A 21308-nucleotide genomic window follows, 5' to 3' on the forward strand; every position below is an offset into this window, starting at 1 on the left:
CGACACACGTCACTTCCGGCACCGGGCTTTATTCACACAAGAGGCCCCCGCTTTAGAGCGGAAGGTACAGCGAATAGTCCGAGAGCGCCCAGCGGCGGGCCGGGCGGCCGGTGCGGCCGATCATGGGAAGCTTCTGCACGTAGCGGGAGGCCGGGCTGGGCCCGTACGGCACGGGGAAGGCGGTCTGGAAGAGACGCCCGCGGCACCGCCTCCCGGCCTGCCGCCCCGCAATAATAAAACGGAAATAAGGGGCGCCGCGCGGGGCGAAGCGGCTCTTCTGGAAGACGTCACGCGTGCCGGCGCCGGGCCCCTGCTGCCGGGGCGCCCCCCGCGCCCGGTGCACGCGCGGAAGCGGCCGGCTCTCGGAGGCGGCGGGCGCAGAGGCGGACGCGGGGCCGCCGCCGCGGGGGCTCTCGTCGCCCTGCGGGCTGACCATGGCGTTGGCCGTCAGCTGTGGCATCTTCCGCACCGAGTCCGGGGCGGCCGCCGGCTCCTTCTTGTCCCCGGGCGGCCGCAGAGTGGTAGGTGTCGGCTGACCCGTGCCAAAGCGGGTAGCCAAGCTGTCCCCGAAGAAAGCGTACAGCTCCTGGTAGATGTCCGCCAGAGTCACTGAGGGGGAAGGATCCTCCGGCCCCGCGCCTCCTGGCGGTAGCGGGTGCACAGACCCAAAGCCTGGCTCCGCACTGCCTCCGGAGGGAGACTCCTGCAGGAGCAGGCTGTCCCAGGGCAGGTCGTCTGAGCTCCGGAACCCCCTGCCGCTTGGGCCTCCCTTGTTGGGCTCTGCCGCCTGGGCCTTCATCTTCAACAGTCGCTCTACAGCCACCTGCAAGAGCAGAGGGACTGGGATAGGCAAGAACTAGGAGGAACCCGGGCCCATAAAGATTTAGGGCAGGGGAGCTGCTGAGTTCAAGCAGGGAAGAAGGGAGGCTGGAAGGGGCAGGCACCCACCAGAATGGCTCCATAAACCTTGTGCCCATCTGCTTTAACCTGGGCGTTAGAGACGGAATAATCATCTAGCACAGCCTGCAGATTTGTCCAGTAAGTGGACAGGTGTGGGTACAGGACTCGTTCCACTGCCTGGAAGGGAGAGAAGGAACACAGTAAAGCACCTCTTTGTTGCTTATTGCCTCTCAAGTACCCTTTCCCATGGAAGACCTATTTTTATCTCCCATATGAAATTCTCAGCTTGGTATATTCCACCAGCATTTACTGGGAACCCGCTGTATGCCCAAGCCTTTGCTAAGCACTGGGAATAAAGGTCAGGTACAAACAATATAAAGTGACCCTATGATCACTGACCTGTATGACAGGGGCTAAGAGGGTATAGGTAATGCCCATTGCTAAAAGACCAATTTAATTTGCCAACTCTTAGCCTATATAGTCAGTAGGCATGTTTACATCTTGCTGAGGAAATAGACTCAGTTCAAACCACTTGCACAAAACCAAACAACTGATCATAGACCTGGACTCATCATGCCAAATTTTAAATCCTGTGATTAATTTTCAGGAAAGCAATTGAGATTTCACAGAGGAGACCTCTGTTACGTGCTTTGGTGGGTGAGAGTTCTTCGGTTGGTCATCCACAGCCTGAGGATTTGAAATGTTAAATCAGCAAGCTCCTAGAGAAATAGAACTCACCACTGCCTCAGCTATAAAAACTTAAATAATTTTCTAACTATATGGGATGCCTGGTGGTTCAGTAGTTGAGCACCTGCCTTCAGCCCAGGGCGTGATCCTGGAGGCCGGGGATGGAGTCCCACATCAAGGTCCCTGTATGGAGCTGGCTCTCAGCCCGAGATCACGCCCTGAGCCAAAGGCAGATGCTCAACCACTGAGTCACCCAGGTGTCCCTAGATTCCTTTTAAAGTCTATACTATAGGATAGCCCCGGTGGCTCAGCGGTTTAGCACCGCCTTCGGCCCAGGACATGATCCTAGAGACCTAGGATCGGGTCCCATGTCGGGCTCCCTGCATGGAGCCTGCTTCTCCCTCTGCCTCTCTCTCTCTCTCTCTCTCTCTCTCTCTCTCTGTCTGCCTCTCTTTCTCTGTCTCTCAATAATAAATAAAATCTTAAAAAAAAAAGTCTATACTATAGCCTATTTATCTTACAAATGTAATGGTGATTTACCATTAAAATTCTATAAATAAGGGCATCTGGATTGCTCAGTCCTGACTCTTAGTTTCCATTTGGATCAGGGGGTGAACTTAGGGTCACAAAGCATGGAATCCACTTGAATCGACTTGTCCCTCTCCCTCCGCCTCTGCGTCTCCCACTCCCACTCCCTGCACTGTTCTTAAGTGTGCAAGTTCTCAAAGATTTTCTTTTTTTTTTTTAAGATTTTATTTATTCATAGAAATGCAGAGAGAGAGAGAGAGGCAGAGACACAGGCAGAAGGAGAAGCAAGCTCCATGCAGAGAGCCTGACATGGGACTCGATCCAGGGTCTCCAGGATCATGCCCCAGGCTGCAGGCGGCGCTAAACCGCTGCGCCACCGGGGCTGCCCTCAAAGATTTTCTTTACTTAGAGAGAGGGTGAGAACTTGGGCTCTCCCTAAATAAAGAAAATCTTTTTTAAAAATCCATAAATCTGGGCAGCCCGGGTGGCTCAGCGGTTTAGTGCCGCCTTCAGCCCAGGGCCTGATCCTAGAGACCCGGGATCGAGTCCCACATCAGGTGCCCTGTATGGAGCCTGCTTCTCCCTCTGCCTGTGTCTCTGCCTCTCTCTGTGTGTGTCTCTCATGAATAAATAAATAAAATCTTTAAAAAATAAAATAAATAAAAATCCATAAATCACATTAACGGAAAAAAGCAGACAAACCTTAGGATCAATTCAAAAGATACAGAAAAAGCATTCAATAAAAGTTCAACATAAATGATAAAACCAAGAATATAAAGCAATATGAAATAATTCTCTTCATCGGAGAAAGGTTATCAACACAAGGTACATCAGCCTAAGTGGGAAGGTTATTAGCACTTCCCTTAAAATTGGAAATGATACAAGGATGCCCCTTATCATCATCTTTAAAATATTAGTAGTCCCAGCAATAAAGTAAAAAATTAAAGGTGTTAGGTTTAGATGGAATAAAGCTTGTCATTATTTCTACTATATGACCTACATTAAAAATGCAAAAGAAGGGACGCCTGGGGGGCTCAGCGGTTAAGTGTCTGCCTTCAGCCCAGGGCGGGATCCTAGAGTCCCGGGATTGAGTCCCACATCGGGCTCCCAGCATGGAGCCTGCTTCTCCCTCTGCCTATGTCTCTGCCTCTGTCTGTCTCTCATGAATAAATAAATAAAATCTTTAAAAAAAAAAAAAAAAAAAAGAATGAGGTGCCTGGCTGGCTCAGTGGGGAGTGTACAACTCTTGATCTTGGGGTCATGAGTTTGAGCCCCACGGTAGGTGCAGAGATTACTAAAAGTAAATAAGCTTAAAAAAATAGTAGAGGAATTGATCCTTCACATGATTAACATAGAATGGGCAGGAATTCATGAAGTGGAGGATATATTACTATCTGCCTGGCACAACTTTTGAAAGAATAAGACATTAATATACAGAAAGTCAGTATCAATTAGCCTGACCTCGGGCAAGAGCTTAATACCTGGCAGCAGCAAGCACAGATCATTTTTATGAGAAGAGACAAATACTGTTTTCTCTAATCCTAAAGGAGAGACGTTATGGCTCTGTGGGAAAGGTTATAGTCCTCACCTTCCAGCCAAGGGCATGCAGCCCCACCACAGCCCCGTAGTGAGAGCAGAGAGGCCGCACGGGGTCTGCCAGGACCTTCTGCAGGGAGAGCAGGATCTGCTGATACAGGCCACTCACAAGATCCCCATGAGTCCTAAGGAAGCAACCTTCAGTCAAAGATGTCAATGAGGCCCGGGGCTGCCCAACTGGACTCAAGCCCAATCCAGAGCCCACAGAGAAAACAGCACTTGTGCGGCCCACTGGGGTGAGTGAGCAATGGGGCTCCGGGTGACAAGACTACCTGAAGGGCCGAAGGACCAAACCCTTGGCCCTTGGTGTTTGCCATCCATGTGCAGACTCCTCCCAGGTTGCCACAGCTTCAAGGCTGGAAAGCTCTAATGGAAGAGGTTCCCTGACCTCTCAACATCCAGCCTTGACGCCACACATTTCACCTGATTTTGACTACAAACTCCTCAGCCCTGGGGCCACCCCACCCTGTGTTCGGCGAGGCCCCATGGCTACCAGAAGATGTGGCTGAGCAGGAGGGCAGCACCATCCCGAAGAGTCCAGTGGTCATTCAGAGGGTTGATGGAGGCAGCCAATGGCTCCAGGACACAGTAGAGGACGCTGCCTACAAGGGAGCGAACATAGGGCCCCAGGCAGAGGTGGGGGTTCCGAACCAGGCTCCGGGCTACTTGCAAGAGCCGATGCAGCTGCTCCAGGTCGTGGCTTACAGATTTTACCTGTTTGTAGAAGACGGTGGCTGAGGGGCACATGAGGGTGCAGGTTGGAGCCTGCTGCTCTGATGGCACCTGCCACGAGCCCTACACGATGCTGGGTCACCTCCCTGCAAAGCATTCTCCTCTGCCCCAGCCTGGTCACTCACCCCACTGACCACGTAGACAAAGTAAGGCAGGAGTGCTGCAATCTTGGAGTTTGTCTGCAGATCCTGGAGAGCAATCTGAAAAGGATTACACTGGATGTACCAGCCCTAAATATAAACTGACTTTTTAAAAAAGATTTACTTACTCATTTATTTTTATTTATTCATTTCAGAGAAAGCACAAACGGGGAGAGGCAAGGGAAGAAAGAGAAGCAGACTCCCTGCTGAGCTGGGAGCCCAAGTGGGCTCGATCCCAGGACCCTGAGATCATGACCTGAGCCAAAGGCAGGCCCTTAACCAACTGAGCCACCCAGGCGCCCCTAAACTGACATTTATTAAAGGATGATTGAGTACTTACACATTAAAATTTTCAATGTCAACACTCTTTGATTCAGCAACTGTATTTCTATCACTTTAACACACTATAAGAAACACCCACTGATACACATACCCACTCACAGACCTGTCTGTAATAATATGAAATTGAATGCAACCTAAATGCCCAACATATTTTTTAACTGAGAAAAGCAGCTGTTCTAAAACCAGGTCTTTACTATAATACCACTTTAGTTTATACTAAAGTAATCATAGTTAAAAAATAGCAATTGGAGACTCTCACTTTCCAGTTCATATATTTTGCAATATTTCTATAATGAACATACTGGTGTTACTTTTCTAAGCAGAAAAAAAGAGAGTTAAGTTAATGAGAAAAACTCTCTTAGGCCTGAGTCTCTATTACTTATATACTCCAAACCCCTCTAGAAAAGCTCCTATACTCAGATGCTGTGAAAGCAAACAACTGGCTAGGAAGGAGCTCAGCTCCCAAGCCCTCCATCCAGCCATCTGCACTGTCCTGGAGAACCAGAGCCAAGCTCCCGAGGCAGGAACATATGGTGGCAACATTCCCAATTCTGCAGGGGAAGTGGCAGCAATGGCCAGACACTTGAAGAAGTGCAGGATGTAAACCATCAGAGAAAGGCCACGTGGTTGAGCAGAACCCCCAGCTAGCACTCACCTGTCTCTGGATAGGAGAAGACCAACCAACCATAGGTAGTGTCCAGCACACTCTGGGGAGTCCCAGAGGCTAAAGCAGCAGGGTCTCAGGGCAGGCCTGCCTGGGCCCCCTGACCAGGCTCCCTCTACTTCCCTTCTCTACCTCTCAAGTACAGGCAAATGAGAGCTGCAACGTGGCTGCCCCGTTTGGCCCCAGGTCAACAGACACCCTAAAGTGGAGGCTCTGGAACTAAAGTGTGGGGGTACTGACCACCTGAGCCCCCCAAATGGCCCTGCTGAGAACAAGGGTTCCTGCTAGAGTGGGAAGACGAGTCAGTCCTGGAGGAGCATCAGTCCTGGAGGAGGACCAGCCCCCGAGCATGACACCCCCACCAAGAGCAGCTTCCAGCCAAGTCAGTCAAGTGGTATGGGGTGGACAGGAAGTAGGCATCTGAAAGAGTTTCGTGGGAACCTGAAAGCTGGACTCTACGCCCCAATTTTGGCCCACTCACTCACCTTCATCAGCTGTGGATCATCCCCCAGCACAGCCCGAGTCACCTGCTGGTAGTACTTGAGAAGGTCATCAGTCAGCGAAGACACAGCGCTGGGCACTGTGGGAAGATGGGCAGAAGGTGGTCCGGGTGGAGAGCCTAGCTGGCCTCCCCTGCCCGCTCTCACTCACCCTCCTACCCCCACCCCACCCCCGCCAGAAACCGGTTCAGACAGGACTCCCAGAGCACGGAGCCACCAGCTCCTCAGAGCAGCCTGTTCAGCCCTGACCTTGCAGACTTTTCCCCACCCCTCTGCTCTGTACTCTGCCTAGGCAGATTCCTGCTCAGTCCTCAATCTCTCCTGGACACCTGCCCTCAGGGACCCCAGCTGCCTAGACTTCTGTGCTAGCATCCAACACCCATCCAACCCATGACTGGTTCCAGGTCTGGGCTCCTATCTCCAAATCCGAGCCCTCTGGGCAGGGACTGTGCCCACTCAGAACAGGATATCAATAAATATTTGTCAGATGAACAATCAGAGGTATGGGATACCCCCCTCAGTTCCAAAGGGAGGAAAGTTCAGGGAGTCTGTTCCTCACACTACACCTTACCTGATCCCTGCGGTGCCAGGTTCCCTTTGCCGTCCAGGTAGGAGACGTGAACTAGAACCAGAGCAGAGAGATGGGTCAGCCTAGGGTTTTGCCTGTTGTAGCATCACCCACCCCTCTGAGCTCTGCTCTATCCACCAGCCAGCCCATCACCCCTCCTCTGACAACCCAGTTTCGGCCCCCCACTCCCACCATAGGACCTCAGCAGTCACCTCTCACAGCTGTCTCGGCACAGCCTTTTGGGATGTTGGTGGCCAGGGCCAGCTCCACCAGGTTCACTTCTCGGTCCTCAGGAAAGTAAAGCTCACCCTCTCTGGCAGGGCGCAAGGGCAGCACCTCCTGGGATCCGTAACCACACACAGCCTGAGCAAAGAGAGGATCAGAGGGCAGGCTGAATCCGGGGAGGGAGGAGGCACTCTACCAACCAGGGAAAAGAGTCTATGCTTGAGGGAGGTCCAAAAGTACTGAAAAAGGGGGCAGCTTGGGTGGCTCAGCGGTTTAGTGCCTCCTTCAGGCCAGGGCCTGATCCTGGAGACCTGGGATCCAGTCCCATGTCGGGCTCCCTGCATGGAGCCTGCTTCTCCCTCTGCCTATGTCTCTGCCTTTCTCTCTCTCTCTCTCTCTCTCTGTGCCTCTCATGAATAAATAAAAAATCTTAAAAAAAAATCTTAAAAAAAAAAATGTCCTGAAAAAAGGGGAGACACCTGAGGCTTCAAGCCTATTGCTGGGCATCTGGCTGGAGCATCCAGTGCTCACTGGGTCAGAGAGGAGAATTTGGTCCTCCCAGATTCGTACAGGCTGAGCCCCACACCCCCATGCTGCTGGTCCTTATACTCACCCAACTTTGATAACACTACTGTTTTTTTTCTTTTAAAGTAAGCTCCATGCCCAACATGGGGCTCAAACTCACAACCCTGAGACTAGGAGTCAGGTCCCCCACCGAGTGAGTGAGCCAGGCATCCCAACACTACTCTCTGCTACACGTGACGTTCTTCCCTCAAGTCCTTGGCCCACAACAACTCTGCAGGACGCTTTAATACTGACATTGCGCCCAGGCTGTTCCCTTACCCTCCTCTTGGCCCAATCCAATGCAGGCCTCACAACAGGCCTCTGCAGCCTATGCTCAGCTCACCTCCACACTGCTCCATCGGAGGGCCCTGTTGAAATCCTCAACGGTCAGCTTCCGCCGCTTGGTGTGTTTCATGAATTGAGAGCTATTCTGAGAGGGGAGGAACAAAGTCAGGGGACAGAGAGCAGGGGGTTGGAGTCCCCCAGGAAAGAGATAGCCAGGCGACAAGAAAGACACAGGAACCGAGATCAGAAAACCCAAATCCAGCTCCGGTCTTGGGCAAACAGCCCCCAGAGTAATGCTCCCACTCTGTGACCCAAGTTCTCACAGGCAGAATGTGCACATGAACTCGCCTGGTCAGCCTGGCACGGGTGTTGGGAAGATGGACACGTGAGAAGATGCCCAACCACACTCTATTGGCCAGAAGACTCAATGGGAGCTCTGGGGAGGGCGGGGGCCACCTCCACGGTGTTCCCTCACAGCAGAGTGGGTGCCAGACACACACCTGCTGACTAAATCCCCACGGGGCAGGGGGTGTACAGGGAGAGCTAGGGAGGCGTGCTGGAAGAGAAGGGGAACGGACCTGGGTGGCCTCCCTGAGCCGGTAGCACACATCCTCCGCGAGCAGGGCCGCCACCTCATCGCTCAGCTCCAGGCCTGTGCTCTCCGCCATGAGCCGGACCGATTCCCGGGGGATCTCCACAAACCGCCGCTCTTCCCGCTCCGACATGACGCTGATGGAGCTGGGGGCCAGAAGAGAAGGTGTCAAAAGCCCCCTGGGCCCCCTCGGAGCCCAGGAGCCTGACTCCAGGCCTTCTGGGCCAGTCTTATGGCTCTGGCTCCAAGATCCCTGAACAAGGAGCCACCGAGGCTCTGAGCGCTGAGGTGAAGCGTGAGAAAAAGCCGAGCTGATCAGAGAGGAGTGCTGCCCGACAGGGGCCTGGCCTTGGGGACTGCACTGAACTGGGTCCCGGCCACGCCTTACCACTTCCTGAGCCAGATGTGGCTGAGCTGTGGCTGAGATCCTCCTCAGCCTGAGCCCTCCTGTCCCAACCTGTAAAACAGGCCATCATCCCCACCCTCCCTAACTCTGAAAAGTTGCTGTGAGGACAAAGTGAGCTGGTGTACAGGGAAGCCAGGGACTAGAATGCAACACCACCCAAAGAGACGATGGAAGATGTAACCGTGGTCAGTTAAGTATAAACTTCATGTCTTCTTCCTTCTGATTATTGCTACAGGTGCTACCAACTAACTCTCAATGAAAACACTACTTCTCCCTTGCTCAAAAATCTTCAGGCCTGGGCACCCAAGTGGCTCAATGGGTTAAGGGTCTGCCTTTAGCTCAGGTCATGATCTCGGGGTCTGGGGATGGAGCCCCACACTGGGCTCCCTGCTCAGTGGGGAACCTGCTTCTTTCTCTCCCTCAGCCCTTCCCCATGGCTCCTGCTGTCTCCCTCAAATAAATAAAATCTTTAAAAATATAGATATAAATAAATATTCAGTCCTTCCCCACTGATTCTTTTTTTTTTTTAAGATTTTATTTATTTATTCATGAGAGACAGAGAGAGAGAGAGAGAGAGAGAGAGAGAGAGAGAGAGAGAGAGAGAGGGGCAGAGACACAGGCAGAGAGAAGCAGGCTCCACGCAGGGAGCCTGACGTGGGACTCGATCCTGGGACTCCAGGATCACACCCTGGGCCAAAGACAGGTGCTAAACCACTGAGCCACCCAGGGATCCCTTCCCCACTGATTCTAAAAGAAACTCTAAACTCCCCAGCTTGAAATTCTGTGTTTGGTCCCAAATCCCCACAGCTGTTCAAGTGGATGGATCCCTCCTCCCAGTGAGCCCAGCCTAGTGTGCTCCGGCCTGCCCCGTGCTCACCACCAGCTCTGGCTGGTCTGTCTCCCTCTTTCCTCCAAGTCTCTTTGGCAAGGCAAATCCAGTCTGTCCTTTAAGGTCTTCCTGTCCATATGCCACCGAGGACTATCGGGTTTTTAGAGCTGGACTATCTCCCAGTTTGGCTGCAAGGCCTAAGAGCAGGAACCTGCTCTTCTGCTCGCAGGATATGGCAGAATAAGAACGCAACAAAGGGGGGCACCTGGGTGGCTCAGTCAGTTATGTAGCTGCCTTTGGATCCGCCTTGGGCCCAGGTCATGATCTCAGGGTCCTGGGATTAAGCCCCACATTGGGCTCCCTGTTCAGCTGGGATCCTGCTTCTCCCTCTCCCTGTGCCCTTCCTCTAGCTCATGCTCGCTCACTTGCTCTCTCTCTCTCTCCTTCGCTCTCTCCAATAAGTAAAAATCACTAAACAAAAAAATTCCTCCCAGTGGCTCTGCATTGGTTTTGGAATAAAGAACAAACCTAGGGCAGCCCAGGTGGCTCAGGGGTTTAGCACCGCCTTTAGCCCAGGGCATGATCCTGGAGTTCCAGGATTGAGTCCCGCGTCGGGCTCCCTGCATGGGAGCCTGCTTCTCCTTCTGCCTGTGTCTCTGCTTCTCTCTCTCTCTGTCTCTCATGAATAAATAAATAAAATCTTTAAAAAAAATAAAAATAAAAAATAAAGAACAAACCTAGGGACACATTTGGTTTAGGTCGTGATCCTCCAGTCTTGAGATCGAATCCCTCATCAGGCTCCCTGCAGGGAGCCTGCTTCTCCCTAGGCCTATGTCTTTGCCTCTCTGTATCTCTCATGAATAAATAAATAAAATATTTAAAAAAAAGAAAAAAGTGGGACACCTGGGTGGCTCAGCGGTTGAGTGTCTGCCTTCAGCTCCGGGAGTGATCCTGGAGTCCCAGGATCAAGTCCCACATCAGGTTCCCTGCATGGAGCCTGCTTCTCCCTCTGCCTATGTCTCTGCCTCTCTGTCTCTCATGAATAAATAAATAAATAATCTTTGAAAAAATAATAAAACCTTAAAAAATAATAAAAGGACAAACCTGGTTCCCACGTCCTGTGTGTCCACTTACTTCTACAACCCTTCTTTCCCTCTTGTGCTCTGCATTCCCACCATGGCCTCTTTCCATTTTCCCAAAAACACCTGCTATCAGGATGTTCATAAACTGTTTGCTCTTGTTCAAACACTCTCCTCCTCCTCCATCCCCGTTCTGTCTAGTGGACTCCTAGTTGCTCCTTCACATCTCAGTTGAAATGTCACTACTTGCTCAGGAAGTCTTCTCAGACCTCCACACTGCCTCAGTACTTTGCCTTCATAGTAGTGATCACAACTGTTTTTTTCCACAATTTGTAATTACATATTTGTATAGCTTTGTGATTAACACCTACCTTCCCACTAGACCGTAAGCTCCACACCAGCTAGGATCATGCCTGTTTGCTCACCTTTGCATCCCCAGCGTCCCGCACGGTGTCAGCACATAATACGCCCTCAATAAACACTGGCTACAAAAACAAATAAAAAAAGCTGTTTTTTTTTTTTCTAAGCACATGCTATGCCTAAGGCACAGAGCTAAGTGCTCTATATGGCGTATATTTCATTTTATCCTCATTAACAATGAGATGCATATTATGTAAATGCTATGTCTATTTCACAGCCAAGGAAATCAAAGCTCAGAGAGGTTAAATATTCAATGACTTGTCCAAGATCATCCAGCAAGCACTAAGTAGGGAGCAGGGACTCAACTCTTGTTCCTAACCATCAGCAGTGGCGGGCTGTGCCGGGGAACAAGGCCTGGATTCCCAGCCCGAAGACTTGGTGCTGGAGACCCGCCAATGGATAATCCCGAATTTTCTGCTTCCCCATCTGTAAAATGCGAGTAAATAGTCCTGCCGACGCGGAAAGCGCAGAGGGAGTTTCCTTACTAGTGCCCACATTAAGACGCACAAAGTCTTAATGACCAAGGTATCCCCCTCCTCAGCCTCCTCTTTGCATCCGCAGCCACGAGCCACATTGGTAAAGAGCGTGGGCACTGACCGCCACCCGCTTCGAGGGTGTGCATCCCACCCCCGGGCCTCGCTTCATACTTACCACTTAAGTGGTAAGGTGCAGTGGGGTGGAGGAGGTCAGGGGTTACGGAACTTGGGTCACGTGGCCAGCGAAGGGGGCGGACCCCAGCAGCGCCGGCCCTAAGACCACTGAGTGCGCAGCCCGCAGGGGGGCGAAGAGTCTTCGGGTCTGCGAGGACCTGCTCACCAGAGGGCTCCCGCACGGCGAAGGAGGCTACCGAGACGGCCGCCGCGGCGGCTGCTCCCGCTCACCCTGCTCACCCTAATTCCCTCTCTCCGAGCCCAGGACCCACCTTCCAAGAGCACAGCCAATCGGCGAGCGCCTTACAAAGTTCCCGCCCTCCCGGGGAGCTTCCCGCCACGCGATTGGTCCATGGAAGGAGCTGTAAAAGCCTCTGGGCGCCAGGGGTCACGTGACACTGAAGACTCGGGCTTCTTAAAGCAACAGCTCTTGGGAGTTTTCGAGTCCGTACCTATGGTTTCCTGTATGTTTTCAAAAGCGTATTGTCGGGGATCCCTGGGCGGCTCAACGGTTTGGCCCCTGCTTTCCGCCCAGGGTGTGATCCTGGAGTCCCCGAATCGAGTCCCAAATCGGGCTCCCTGCATGGAGCCTGCTTCTCCCTCTGCCTGTATGCCTCTATGTCTCTCGTGAATAAATAAATAAAATCTTAAAAAAAAAAAAAGGCGTATTGTCAAGGAAAGCGTCCCCATTCTCTTGGTCCTGTCTGCTCCTGTGTTTCCGAGCATTTGCATTTACGCAATTGCAGCGAAACTTTAAACTTTGGCGCCTAAATCGGTTTTCTTTGCCCGCTTGGTGGAGCTCAACTTACCTCTCCATCACCTGCACTTCCTTTCCCGCACGATGGAGTTCCCAGTAGGTATTCTCTTCGGGCAGAAGGGTCTTCTCACTGGCCCAAGCTCATGTGCAAGCTGCAAATTCCAGGGCTGTCTGTGCTCATCCTGGCATTCTACCTCCTGTCTTTCTCATTCTTGTTCAGTAAGCCAAATATAAGCCCCTCACCTGACTAGCGGACTTCCTTGGCCATTTTATGCGCACACTTTCCTGAACTTGGGCAGTTAGTTCTCAATTAAGAACCAAGTGGGCTTAGTGAGTTATGTTACAGTATTTGAAGTCAGGCCAACCAGGGTTCAAATTCTGTCACTGCTTTGGGGCAAATTACCTAACCACATTTTCACTCAACTACAAAATGGTACTAATACCCACCCCACAGGATTACTGTAGATTAAATGAGATAATATCTGTGAAAGCACGTGGCAGACAGTGAATTAATTCCTTTATGTTCATCCAAGATGAGGTGGTTTGCAAAGGGCTGTTCATTACAGAAGGGAGTATCCCGGGTCCTCTGGGTGGCTCAGCGATTGAGGGCTGAGCATCTGCCTTCAGCTCAGGGCGTGATCCTGGGATGCCTGGATCCAATCCCGCATGGGGCTCCCTGCATGGAGCCTACTTCTCTCTCTGCCTCTCTCTCTACCTCTCTCTGTCTCTCATGAATAAATAAAATCTTAAAAAAAAAAAAAAAGGAGTATCCCATGGTATCCCGTGGGGAAGCATGAATGTACACATCCTCACCCTTCCTCCCTCTCAGGGTTAGATGCTGCTGCCTCTAGAAAAGAAGATCCTCCCAGGCCAGAGCAAGGGAAACTCAAATGAATGTGGCTGAAGTTGCCATGGCAACACCGCCTAAGGGGACTGTGACCCTGCTGAATTTCTTCCAGTTATATTCAGAATGATGTTTGGAGTAGTTTCAGTACTGTGTTTGAACATTGGAGTGTCTGCCCACCTCTGCATTAAGAGGAGTGGAGGCTCCTCCACTGTCCTGAGTCTGAGATCAGCTTAGTGAGATCTGGGCTGCTGGCAGATCATCTTGCTGAGGCGTTAGTAGTCTGGATAGCCATTGGCCATCTTGGAGGCAGGAGACAATGGTAGAAGGCCCTGGGGCTTGTAGGATTTAGTAAAACTATTCAAACTGTCTGGGGCCCATCCAAGCCCAACCTCAAGCAGAGGCAGAGACCAAGGAAAAGTGGTAGTGAGACTCACATAGCCACAGGTAAGAGAAAGGTGGGTCCCACTCACTCGCCAACTACCTAGTGCCTGGCAAAAAAAGAGCTATGATGGCTTTGGAGCCAGACTGACAGCTTATTTTTTTTTTAATTTTTTTAAATTTTTATTTATTATTTATGATAGTCACAGAGAGAGAGAGAGAGGGGCGCAGAGACACAGGCAGAGGGAGAAGCAGGCTCCATGCACCGGGAACCCGACGTGGGATTCGATCCTGGGTCTCCAGGATCGCGCCCCGGGCCAAAGGCAGGCGCCAAACCGCTGCGCCACCCAGGGATCCCCCAGACTGACAGTTTAAAAGCAAAAGCAGTAGTTGGCCGGTTAGCTCAGTTGGTTAGAGCGCGGTGCTGATAAAAGCAAAAGCAAAGCTCCACGACTCACTAGCTGTGTGACCTTGGTGTTACAGTTTATGTCTCTAACCGACTTCATCAACTGTCAAGTGGGAGAACAGAACCTTCATGGAACAGTTGTAAGCAACACAATAATGTGTGTAAAAGATTTGGCAGGGCAGCCGGGTGGCTTAGCAGTTTAGTGCCACCTTCAGTTCAGGGTGTGGTCCTGGAGACCCGGAATCAGGTCCCACATCAGGCTCCCTGCATGGAGCCTGCTTCTCCCTCCGCCCGTGTCTCTGCGCGCCCCCCCCCCATGAATAATAACAAAAAAAAATCAAAGATTTGGCATTAGCAGGCAGATACTCCTGTTACCTGTGACCTTTTTAAGAGGCCGTAACTTTCAGTTACAAAACCTTAAGAGGGGATCCCTGGGTGGCTCAGCCATTTGGCGCCTGCCTTTGGCCCAGGGTGTGTGATCCTGGTGTCCCAGGATGGAGTCCTGCATTGGGCTCCTTAAGTGGAGCCTGCTTCTCCCTCTGCCTGTCTCTCTGTGTCTCTCATTAATAAATAAAAAACATAAAATCTTAAAAAAAAAAAAAACCTTAAAAGATATGAATCCTGCAGACTATGTCCAGGCCACCCGCACTTGATCCCTTTCCCCACAAGTCTGGTGCCCTTTTAGTGGGTGTCACACCCCACATCCTCACTGCCACCCACGTGCTCATGTTCAATGAGCCCCTTCTGTCCATCAGTTGCTTCTATTCCAGGCCTGATGTTACTTTCAGGTTACCCCCAACACAATTTGCAGATTGCTAGTTCCATTTGAGGGCATGGAAAGAATTTTGCTCAGTGCGAGGAGTGAGGTTCACAGCTTAGAGGAAGTCCCTACAACCTGGGTAATCAACTCATAGTTCAACAAAGTGATAGCACAATTTTATTTTATATTTTAAAGATTTTATTTATTCATGAGAGACACAGAGAGAGAGAGAGAGGCAGAGACACAGGCAGAGGGAGAAGCAGGCTCCCCCTGGGACTTGATCCCCAGATTCCAGGATCACGCCCCAAGGTGAAGGCAGACGCTCACCCGCTGAGCCACCTGGGCGCCCCTGGGTGGCAGAGTCCTTTAAGCATCCCACTCTTGATGTCGGCTCAGGTCATCTCAGGGTCATGAGATTGGGCCCAGAATCAGGCTCTGCGCTCAGTGAGGTGTGTGCTGAGACTTTCTCTCCCTCTTCCCCTCCCACTCGTGCTAAGATAAATAAATAAATAGTTTTTTAAAAAAAGAGAGAGGGCAGCCCTGGTCGCTCAGTGGTTTGGCGCTGCCTTCAGCCCAGGGCATGATCATGGAGCCACCGGATCGAGTCCCACATCGGGCTCCCTTCGTGGAGCCTACTTCTCCCTCTGCCTGTGTTTCTGCCTCTCTCTCTCTGTGCCTCTCATGAATTTAAAAAAAAAAAAAAAAGAGAGAGATAAATAATTTAGGAAAAGCAAACAGGACACAGTAATTAAAGCACATGTTATGTGATACACTGTAGAGGTATAAATGGAAAAGCCTGCATCGGTCCGTGCAGGGGTGGTGAAGGCAGGAAGAAAACTACATTCAAGTGCCATTTTCTTACCATGTTCCTGCCAATATTCTGGATGCTTCATATCAGGGTCTCTAGACCTTAGCATGATTGACATTTGGGACCAGATAATTCTTTGTTGGGGGGAGGGTGGATGCTGTCCTATATACTGTAGGAAGTTAGCTGCATCCCTGGCCTTTACCCACTAGAAGGCAGTACCATCCACAGTTGTCACAACCAAAAAAGTCATTGCCATATGTCCCCTCGGGACAAAAATCACCCAGCTGATAATCACTGCTTTTTGAGGGTCTATCATGGGCCAGGCTCTCTACAAGCCACTTGTACATGTGATCTCACACTAGAAGCAACCATCCAAAGAGGGTTAATGAGAAAACATAAGGCCCCCCAGCTAGGACTGGAACCCAGTTCTGTACCAATTCAAAGACCACGCTTTCTACGACACAGCTCTACTTTCCAAGGAAACAAAAAAGCTGAAAAAAATTTTAAAAAGAATTGACTGAGATTTGCTAGAGTAACAGGCAGTAAGCAGACAGGCTGGGAGAGGACATTCCAAGACAGACAAATTGTATTACAAAAGCAGAGTGTGAGCACACTGTGAGGGAGGGTAGTGTGTTTATTTAGTCTTTCAGTCATTTCATAGATTTTGGTTTATGTCACCCTAATGACAGTTTGGACCCGCTCACATTTTCAATTCAGCTTAGTGACTGATTAATACATAAAGACTTCTGTTGGGGCACCTGGGTGGCTTAGCTGGGTAAGCATCTGCCTTTGACTCAGGTCATGATCTCGGCTCAGATCACAATCTTGGGGTCCTGGGATCAAGCCCCACATCAGGCTCCCTGCTCCATGGGGCGTCTGCTTCTCCCTCTCTCTCTGCCTTTTCCTCTGCTATATTGTCTCTCTCTCTCTCTCAAATAAATAAAATCTTAAAAAAAAAAAAATGTTTGCAGATCCCTCCTAGGAAGGGCTGCATTGGGAAGCCATAGTCTGGGTCATTACTATCCTCTTATTTCCCTCTCCCTCCTCACTATCTTGTCTTCTCTCATGCCCAGCTCTACCTTTGGCTACTAGTAAAGGTGAGGGTAGGGCGAATATTCTGAGACTAGATCAGGACTCAGAGTGGTTCTAATGACAATGCCATTTGCTAGAAGCCTAAGACCTAACATTAGGGCCTTCCCTTCACTGAAGTCAGTGGTAGCCCTCTGCAGAAGGGATAGTCAGATCCCCTGGGTAGCTGAGGCTACTTGAGGCAGCAGGCCACCAAAAGGGAGGCTAGCAAGCAACTGGCCTCCAGCCTTTTCAATGAAAGAGTTGTTCTTACCAAAGAAAGGAGATAAAACCTCCATGAGAACAAGGACCTTTTATGGTTAGAAAGTACAGTAAAAACCTGGGGAGTGGCTAAGCATCAAGAAGAACCAGATATTTTCTGTGGACAAGGAACCTTCTCTGCCTCCCCACAGCAGCCAGACTAGGCTTCTGGACAGTATGTGGAGCATGACCGTCACAGCTCCTAGATGAGGACCAAACAGAGCAGGAGGCCCTGGTGCTCAGCTCACAAGCCCTGTAATGACAGGAAAAGCACACCAGTTAGGCTCAGGTTCGGGGCAGCCATCACCATTGTCTTCCCATCTCACGAGGCACAGGTCCCGATTTTCCAAGCAGACAGTCATAAGAGTTTCTTTCATCTGTGACTCGGGCTTTAAGTCCCATATCCACCCCCTGCCTCCACACACCCCTTTCTAGGCAACAACCCTGGAAGCACGATCAGGCACTCACCCAAGTAATCGTCCATCAGAGAGCCAATAGCAAACTGCAGGAGGGAAGGCAGAAAGGAAATAGAGCCTAAGCAAGCATAGAACTAACTTCTAGCCCAGCCCCAGGCCTTCTGCTCACCCATCCCCTCTTCCTGGCAGAAGAGAACAAAACCCCCAGGAACCCTGCATGGTAAGAAATTAACAGCTCCCAGCTCTGCCTGGTACAGGTAGGAAGGTAGGCAAGAGACTCACAATGTCATTCTTGTCCACACGGGTCCCCACAATCTTCAAGCGGATCTCATCGTCCTGCTGAATCACAATGTCCTGAGGAAGAGTAAACAGGATACTCAGATACCCCCAAGCCAAAATTTTTTGGAGGGCTCATTCTTCGTCCTTCTCATGGACTTCTTCCCCACTCACCTCATCCATTGTCTTATAACATGGTGGGTTGGAGTTGGGGTCAAACTCCATCTCTGATGGGATGGACTGAAAGGAAAGCAAGACAGAGCTTTACAGGAGTGCTTCCAGAGAGAGTCATGACTGGCTTCTCTCCTTAGCACCCCCAGCACGCCCAGACTTACATGTCGAGAAATGAAGCAGGACATTGGTCCAATTTCTGTGAAAAGTCCAACCTAAGAGGACAATGAAGGACTTTGTTTTTCTTTTTAAAATTTTATTTATTTGAGAGAGAGAGAGAAAGAGAGAGCAAACGTGTGTAGAGAGTGAAAGGGAGAAGTAGATTCCTGCTGAGCAGGGAGCTGGCTGCGGGGCTCCATCCCAGGATCATGACCTGAGCTGAAGGCAGCTGCTTAACTGACTGAGCCACCCAGGCAGGCACCTCGACTTTGCTTTTTCTTTTATCCTCAAATTCACCTAAGCTTCCCAACTTTATCTAATTCCTAATAATATTCTTCATATTTTGAATCCACTCTGAATTGTATCATTTGCTTTCATGTCTCTTCTGCCGAGATTTCATTTCAAGTTACGGAAATACAGTGCACTAAAGAGCCAAGGCCTGGCACTTGTCGGTCCACAGTTTGACCACCTGTTGATCACATGACCTTGGCCATTAGACAACTTCTAACTTCTCCAGGCATAAGCTTCTATAAAAATGGATAAAGGCATGACCTTAGTCATCGTTAGGTTTTGCACCTTACCCAGCCCATAATAAGTATTCAATGAATGGAGGCTACTATTGCTGACAACTCATACTGACTTACAGGACCCCAAGGGAGGTTTCTGCACCATTTGACAGGTGTAGAAACTGAAGCAAAAGTGACTTACCCAAGGACACAGAGTTAGCAAGAGCAGTTGGGACCCATCCCCCATCTTCTGAGCAGCCACCCAACTGCCTCCACTATGTATGGTCTCACCTTGTTGACTTGAGTGACAACAGCATCCACGACCTCCCCTTTAAAGGGCCGGAAAACAATGGCCTTGTACTTAACTGGATAAAGGACAAACCCTCGGCCTGGCTGGATCACACCAGCACCAATATTGTCAATGGTGGTGACAGCAATTACAAAGCCATACCTGTAAGGAGGATGAAAAAAAGAAAGGCATTGTGTGTGCAAGAGCCTCTAAAATCATCTACAACAAATCAGTGATGATGGGGGTTAGGGGACAGCACAAAGGGAAATAGATGGCACCCCTGCCCACAGAACTTAATGTTGGGAGAATACCGATCAGTATCTATAATGCCAAACACTGCTCTCATGTTTCACAATAAATGTCCAAGAAGACTGCAGTCCTTAAGCCAAGAGACTTCAATCTTGAGGATACCTCAGAATCACCTAAGACGAACTTCTTAAAACACAGATTCCCAGAGATCCCTGGATGGCTCAGCGGTTTAGCGCCTGCCTTCGGCTCAGGGTGTGAGCTCGGAATCCCGGGATCGAGTCCTACATCAGGCTCCCTGCATGGAGCCTGCTTCTCCCTCTGCCTGTGTCTCTGCCTCTCTCTCTCTCATGAATAAATAAATAAAATCTTAAAAAAAAAAGTCTGCGGAGTAAACGAATGACCAGTCTCTGCTGAAGTAAGTCTCGCGATCCAGAGGGCACCTCGGGAACCCAGGCCGGAAGCAAGTGACTGCCTCGGGTGCCTGAGAGGGTGAGAGGGTTCCCCGGGGCAGGTGGCAGGTGGCAGGTGCTTGCAGGATGAGTAGGAATTGGGTAGAGGCTGCAGATCAGGCGGCACGAAGCACTCGGGACTCACTTGCCGGTGCAGGTCCCCTCCACCTCGGTGAAGAGCTTCTGCTTGACCGTGTTGAGCAGGTTGGGGCCGAAATAGCGCGGGTGCAGCAGGATCTCGTGCTCCAGGGAGATCTGCGGAGAAAGCGGCATGGAGACCAAGCAAGGACGAGGAACAGCATCTCCTCGTCCCGGCGCCCCGCTTCGCCCCTCCTCTTAACCCTGCCCTCGCGGCCACCCCGTGCTCCGCGTACGTGATAGAACATCTTCCCAGCCCGGACCGGACAGCAGCCAAATCCAAACCGCCTCGGTGGTAGCCGCGGTTCTCACCCAACCGGAAACACACACCGCCTCCGGAACCCTGCTTCCGGGCCTGTCCCCGCCAAGTGGGCGGGACTCTGCCCCCTACGCGGACCCAATTGGGCATCGCTGTCGTGGGCGGGAAAGCGGTGAGGCCCCGCCCTTCCGGCCCGGTCAGCGGCGCAAATGCTGACTCCAGCTAGTCTCTGGGCTCCTGCAGAAGACCCTGAGGGCAAACCATCTCTTGATGGAAACCAAAACTACCCCTCAAGCAGAAAGGACTGTCCTGAGCCAGCAAAACCCCACCCATAATTGCCTGCAAGACAATGATCTATTTAACCTCCACCTATCTGCCCATACCCACCACCTTTGCCCAGCATTTTCCTTGTATAAACCCGGGAGTATTTTCAGCACTTTGGAGACAGTCTTTGAGATGCTAATTAATTTCCCCAGTGCTGGTCTCCCTGAAATAAATTCCTTTCTTGTTTCACCACCACTTGTTTCTCTGCCTTTGGCTTTTGTCAGCCAAGAGTGGCTGAACCCTTTCTGTCTCTGAGCTCCCCAGGCATGGGGTGGCCATGATAAATTTTCTCCAAGCCCTGATCTCTTTGCTTCCAAAGCTTCAAGGTCAGAGAGAGACAAGATAGGATAGAAAGAGAAAACAGCAATGACTTAACAGTAAACTGTATTGAGATTAGGCATACAAAGAAAGTCTACTGGGCAGCCTGGGTGGCTCAGTGGTTTAGCGCCTGCGTTCAGCCCAGGGCATGATCCTGGAGTCCTGGTGTTGAGTCCCACATCGGGCTCCTTGCATGGAGCCTGCTTCTCCCTCTGCCTGTGTCTCTGCCTCTCCCTCTGTGTGTCTCTCATGAATGAATAAATAAAAATAAAATAAAAAGCTCAGAGTTTTAAAAAGTCTACTGGAGGATTGAGTGATCTTTTGCTATCTCTTTTTAGAGGAGCCCTTGTGATATCTGTCACTTGTTTCCTAAAGAGAAACAGAAGCAGCAGGTCCCACTGGAGGGCAATCTCTGAGCAAGGATCATCCATCCCAACTGCCCCTCTTCCTGGTTCTGGGCTCCACCTACTGTGCCACCAGTTCTTCCAACAGCTAGGATAATCCTGCACCAAATCCAAGTCTAAATCCTCTGGCCATTGGTTCTACAACAACCCTAAGAACCCCCTTGCAGATACTCTAGGAAGATAGATTCTACAGAATAGTTAGAGCTAGAGTTTTGAAGACAGACTCAAATTCAATCTCAGCTCTGCCTTTTATTACCTGTGTGACCTTGGCCAAATTACTTAATGAAGTTGAAGCTGTCATTCTGTCTAGTGGAGAGAGGAAAAGCTATTACAGAATTAGATTATATCTTTAGCACAC

At 50.6% G+C, this 21308-nt stretch overlaps 2 protein-coding genes across 6 annotated transcripts; both read right to left on the reverse strand.

Moving 5' to 3' along the window:
• Window positions 1-13: 13 nt before the first annotated feature.
• On the reverse strand, window positions 14-11948 carry TAF6L (TATA-box binding protein associated factor 6 like). Of its 4 annotated transcripts, XM_055309470.1 has the most exons (13): window positions 11709-11948; window positions 11377-11483; window positions 11063-11122; window positions 8310-8469; window positions 7790-7876; window positions 6870-7020; window positions 6661-6711; window positions 6075-6169; window positions 4569-4643; window positions 4205-4425; window positions 3704-3836; window positions 949-1077; window positions 14-823 (listed from the first exon to the last, which is right to left on the reverse strand). In XM_055309470.1, exons 3-13 carry the CDS (start codon window positions 11068-11070, stop codon window positions 53-55), a joined length of 1881 nt encoding a protein of 626 aa, XP_055165445.1. In that variant the 5' UTR covers window positions 11071-11122; window positions 11377-11483; window positions 11709-11948; the 3' UTR covers window positions 14-52. The 4 variants fall into 4 exon arrangements, with proteins under 4 accessions (XP_055165445.1, XP_055165465.1, XP_055165438.1 ...); XM_055309490.1 differs by lacking the exon at window positions 11377-11483 and having other exon boundaries at window positions 7790-7871; XM_055309463.1 differs by lacking the exon at window positions 11377-11483.
• Window positions 11949-16279: 4331 nt separating this feature from the next.
• POLR2G (RNA polymerase II subunit G) lies at window positions 16280-19991 on the reverse strand. Of its 2 annotated transcripts, XM_055311433.1 has the most exons (8): window positions 19882-19991; window positions 19653-19762; window positions 18812-18971; window positions 18020-18070; window positions 17859-17924; window positions 17691-17762; window positions 17461-17494; window positions 16280-17245 (listed from the first exon to the last, which is right to left on the reverse strand). In XM_055311433.1, the coding sequence occupies exons 1-8, from the start codon at window positions 19891-19893 to the stop codon at window positions 17232-17234; spliced, it is 519 nt and encodes a 172-aa protein (XP_055167408.1). In that variant the 5' UTR covers window positions 19894-19991; the 3' UTR covers window positions 16280-17231. The 2 variants fall into 2 exon arrangements, with proteins under 2 accessions (XP_055167408.1, XP_055167417.1); XM_055311442.1 differs by lacking the exon at window positions 17461-17494.
• Between the last annotated feature and the right edge of the window lie 1317 nt (window positions 19992-21308).

This window comes from Nyctereutes procyonoides, unplaced genomic scaffold, assembly GCF_905146905.1.
Source record: "Nyctereutes procyonoides isolate TBG_1078 unplaced genomic scaffold, NYPRO_anot_genome, whole genome shotgun sequence".
NCBI classification, from domain to species: domain Eukaryota; kingdom Metazoa; phylum Chordata; class Mammalia; order Carnivora; family Canidae; genus Nyctereutes; species Nyctereutes procyonoides.

Coding starts and splice junctions, on each gene's coding strand:
- TAF6L (XM_055309463.1), bottom strand. Junction 7,877..8,309: donor GGCTCAGGGAGGCCACCCAG/GTCCGTTCCCCT, acceptor CTCCCCTCTCAG/AATAGCTCTCAATTCATGAA. Junction 4,644..6,074: donor ATGATCCACAGCTGATGAAG/GTGAGTGAGTGG, acceptor AATCCTTTTCAG/ATTGCTCTCCAGGATCTGCA.
- POLR2G (XM_055311433.1), bottom strand. Junction 18,972..19,652: donor GAGGGGACCTGCACCGGCAA/GTGAGTCCCGAG, acceptor TCCTCCTTACAG/GTATGGCTTTGTAATTGCTG. Junction 18,071..18,811: donor TTGTCACTCAAGTCAACAAG/GTGAGACCATAC, acceptor TTGTCCTCTTAG/GTTGGACTTTTCACAGAAAT.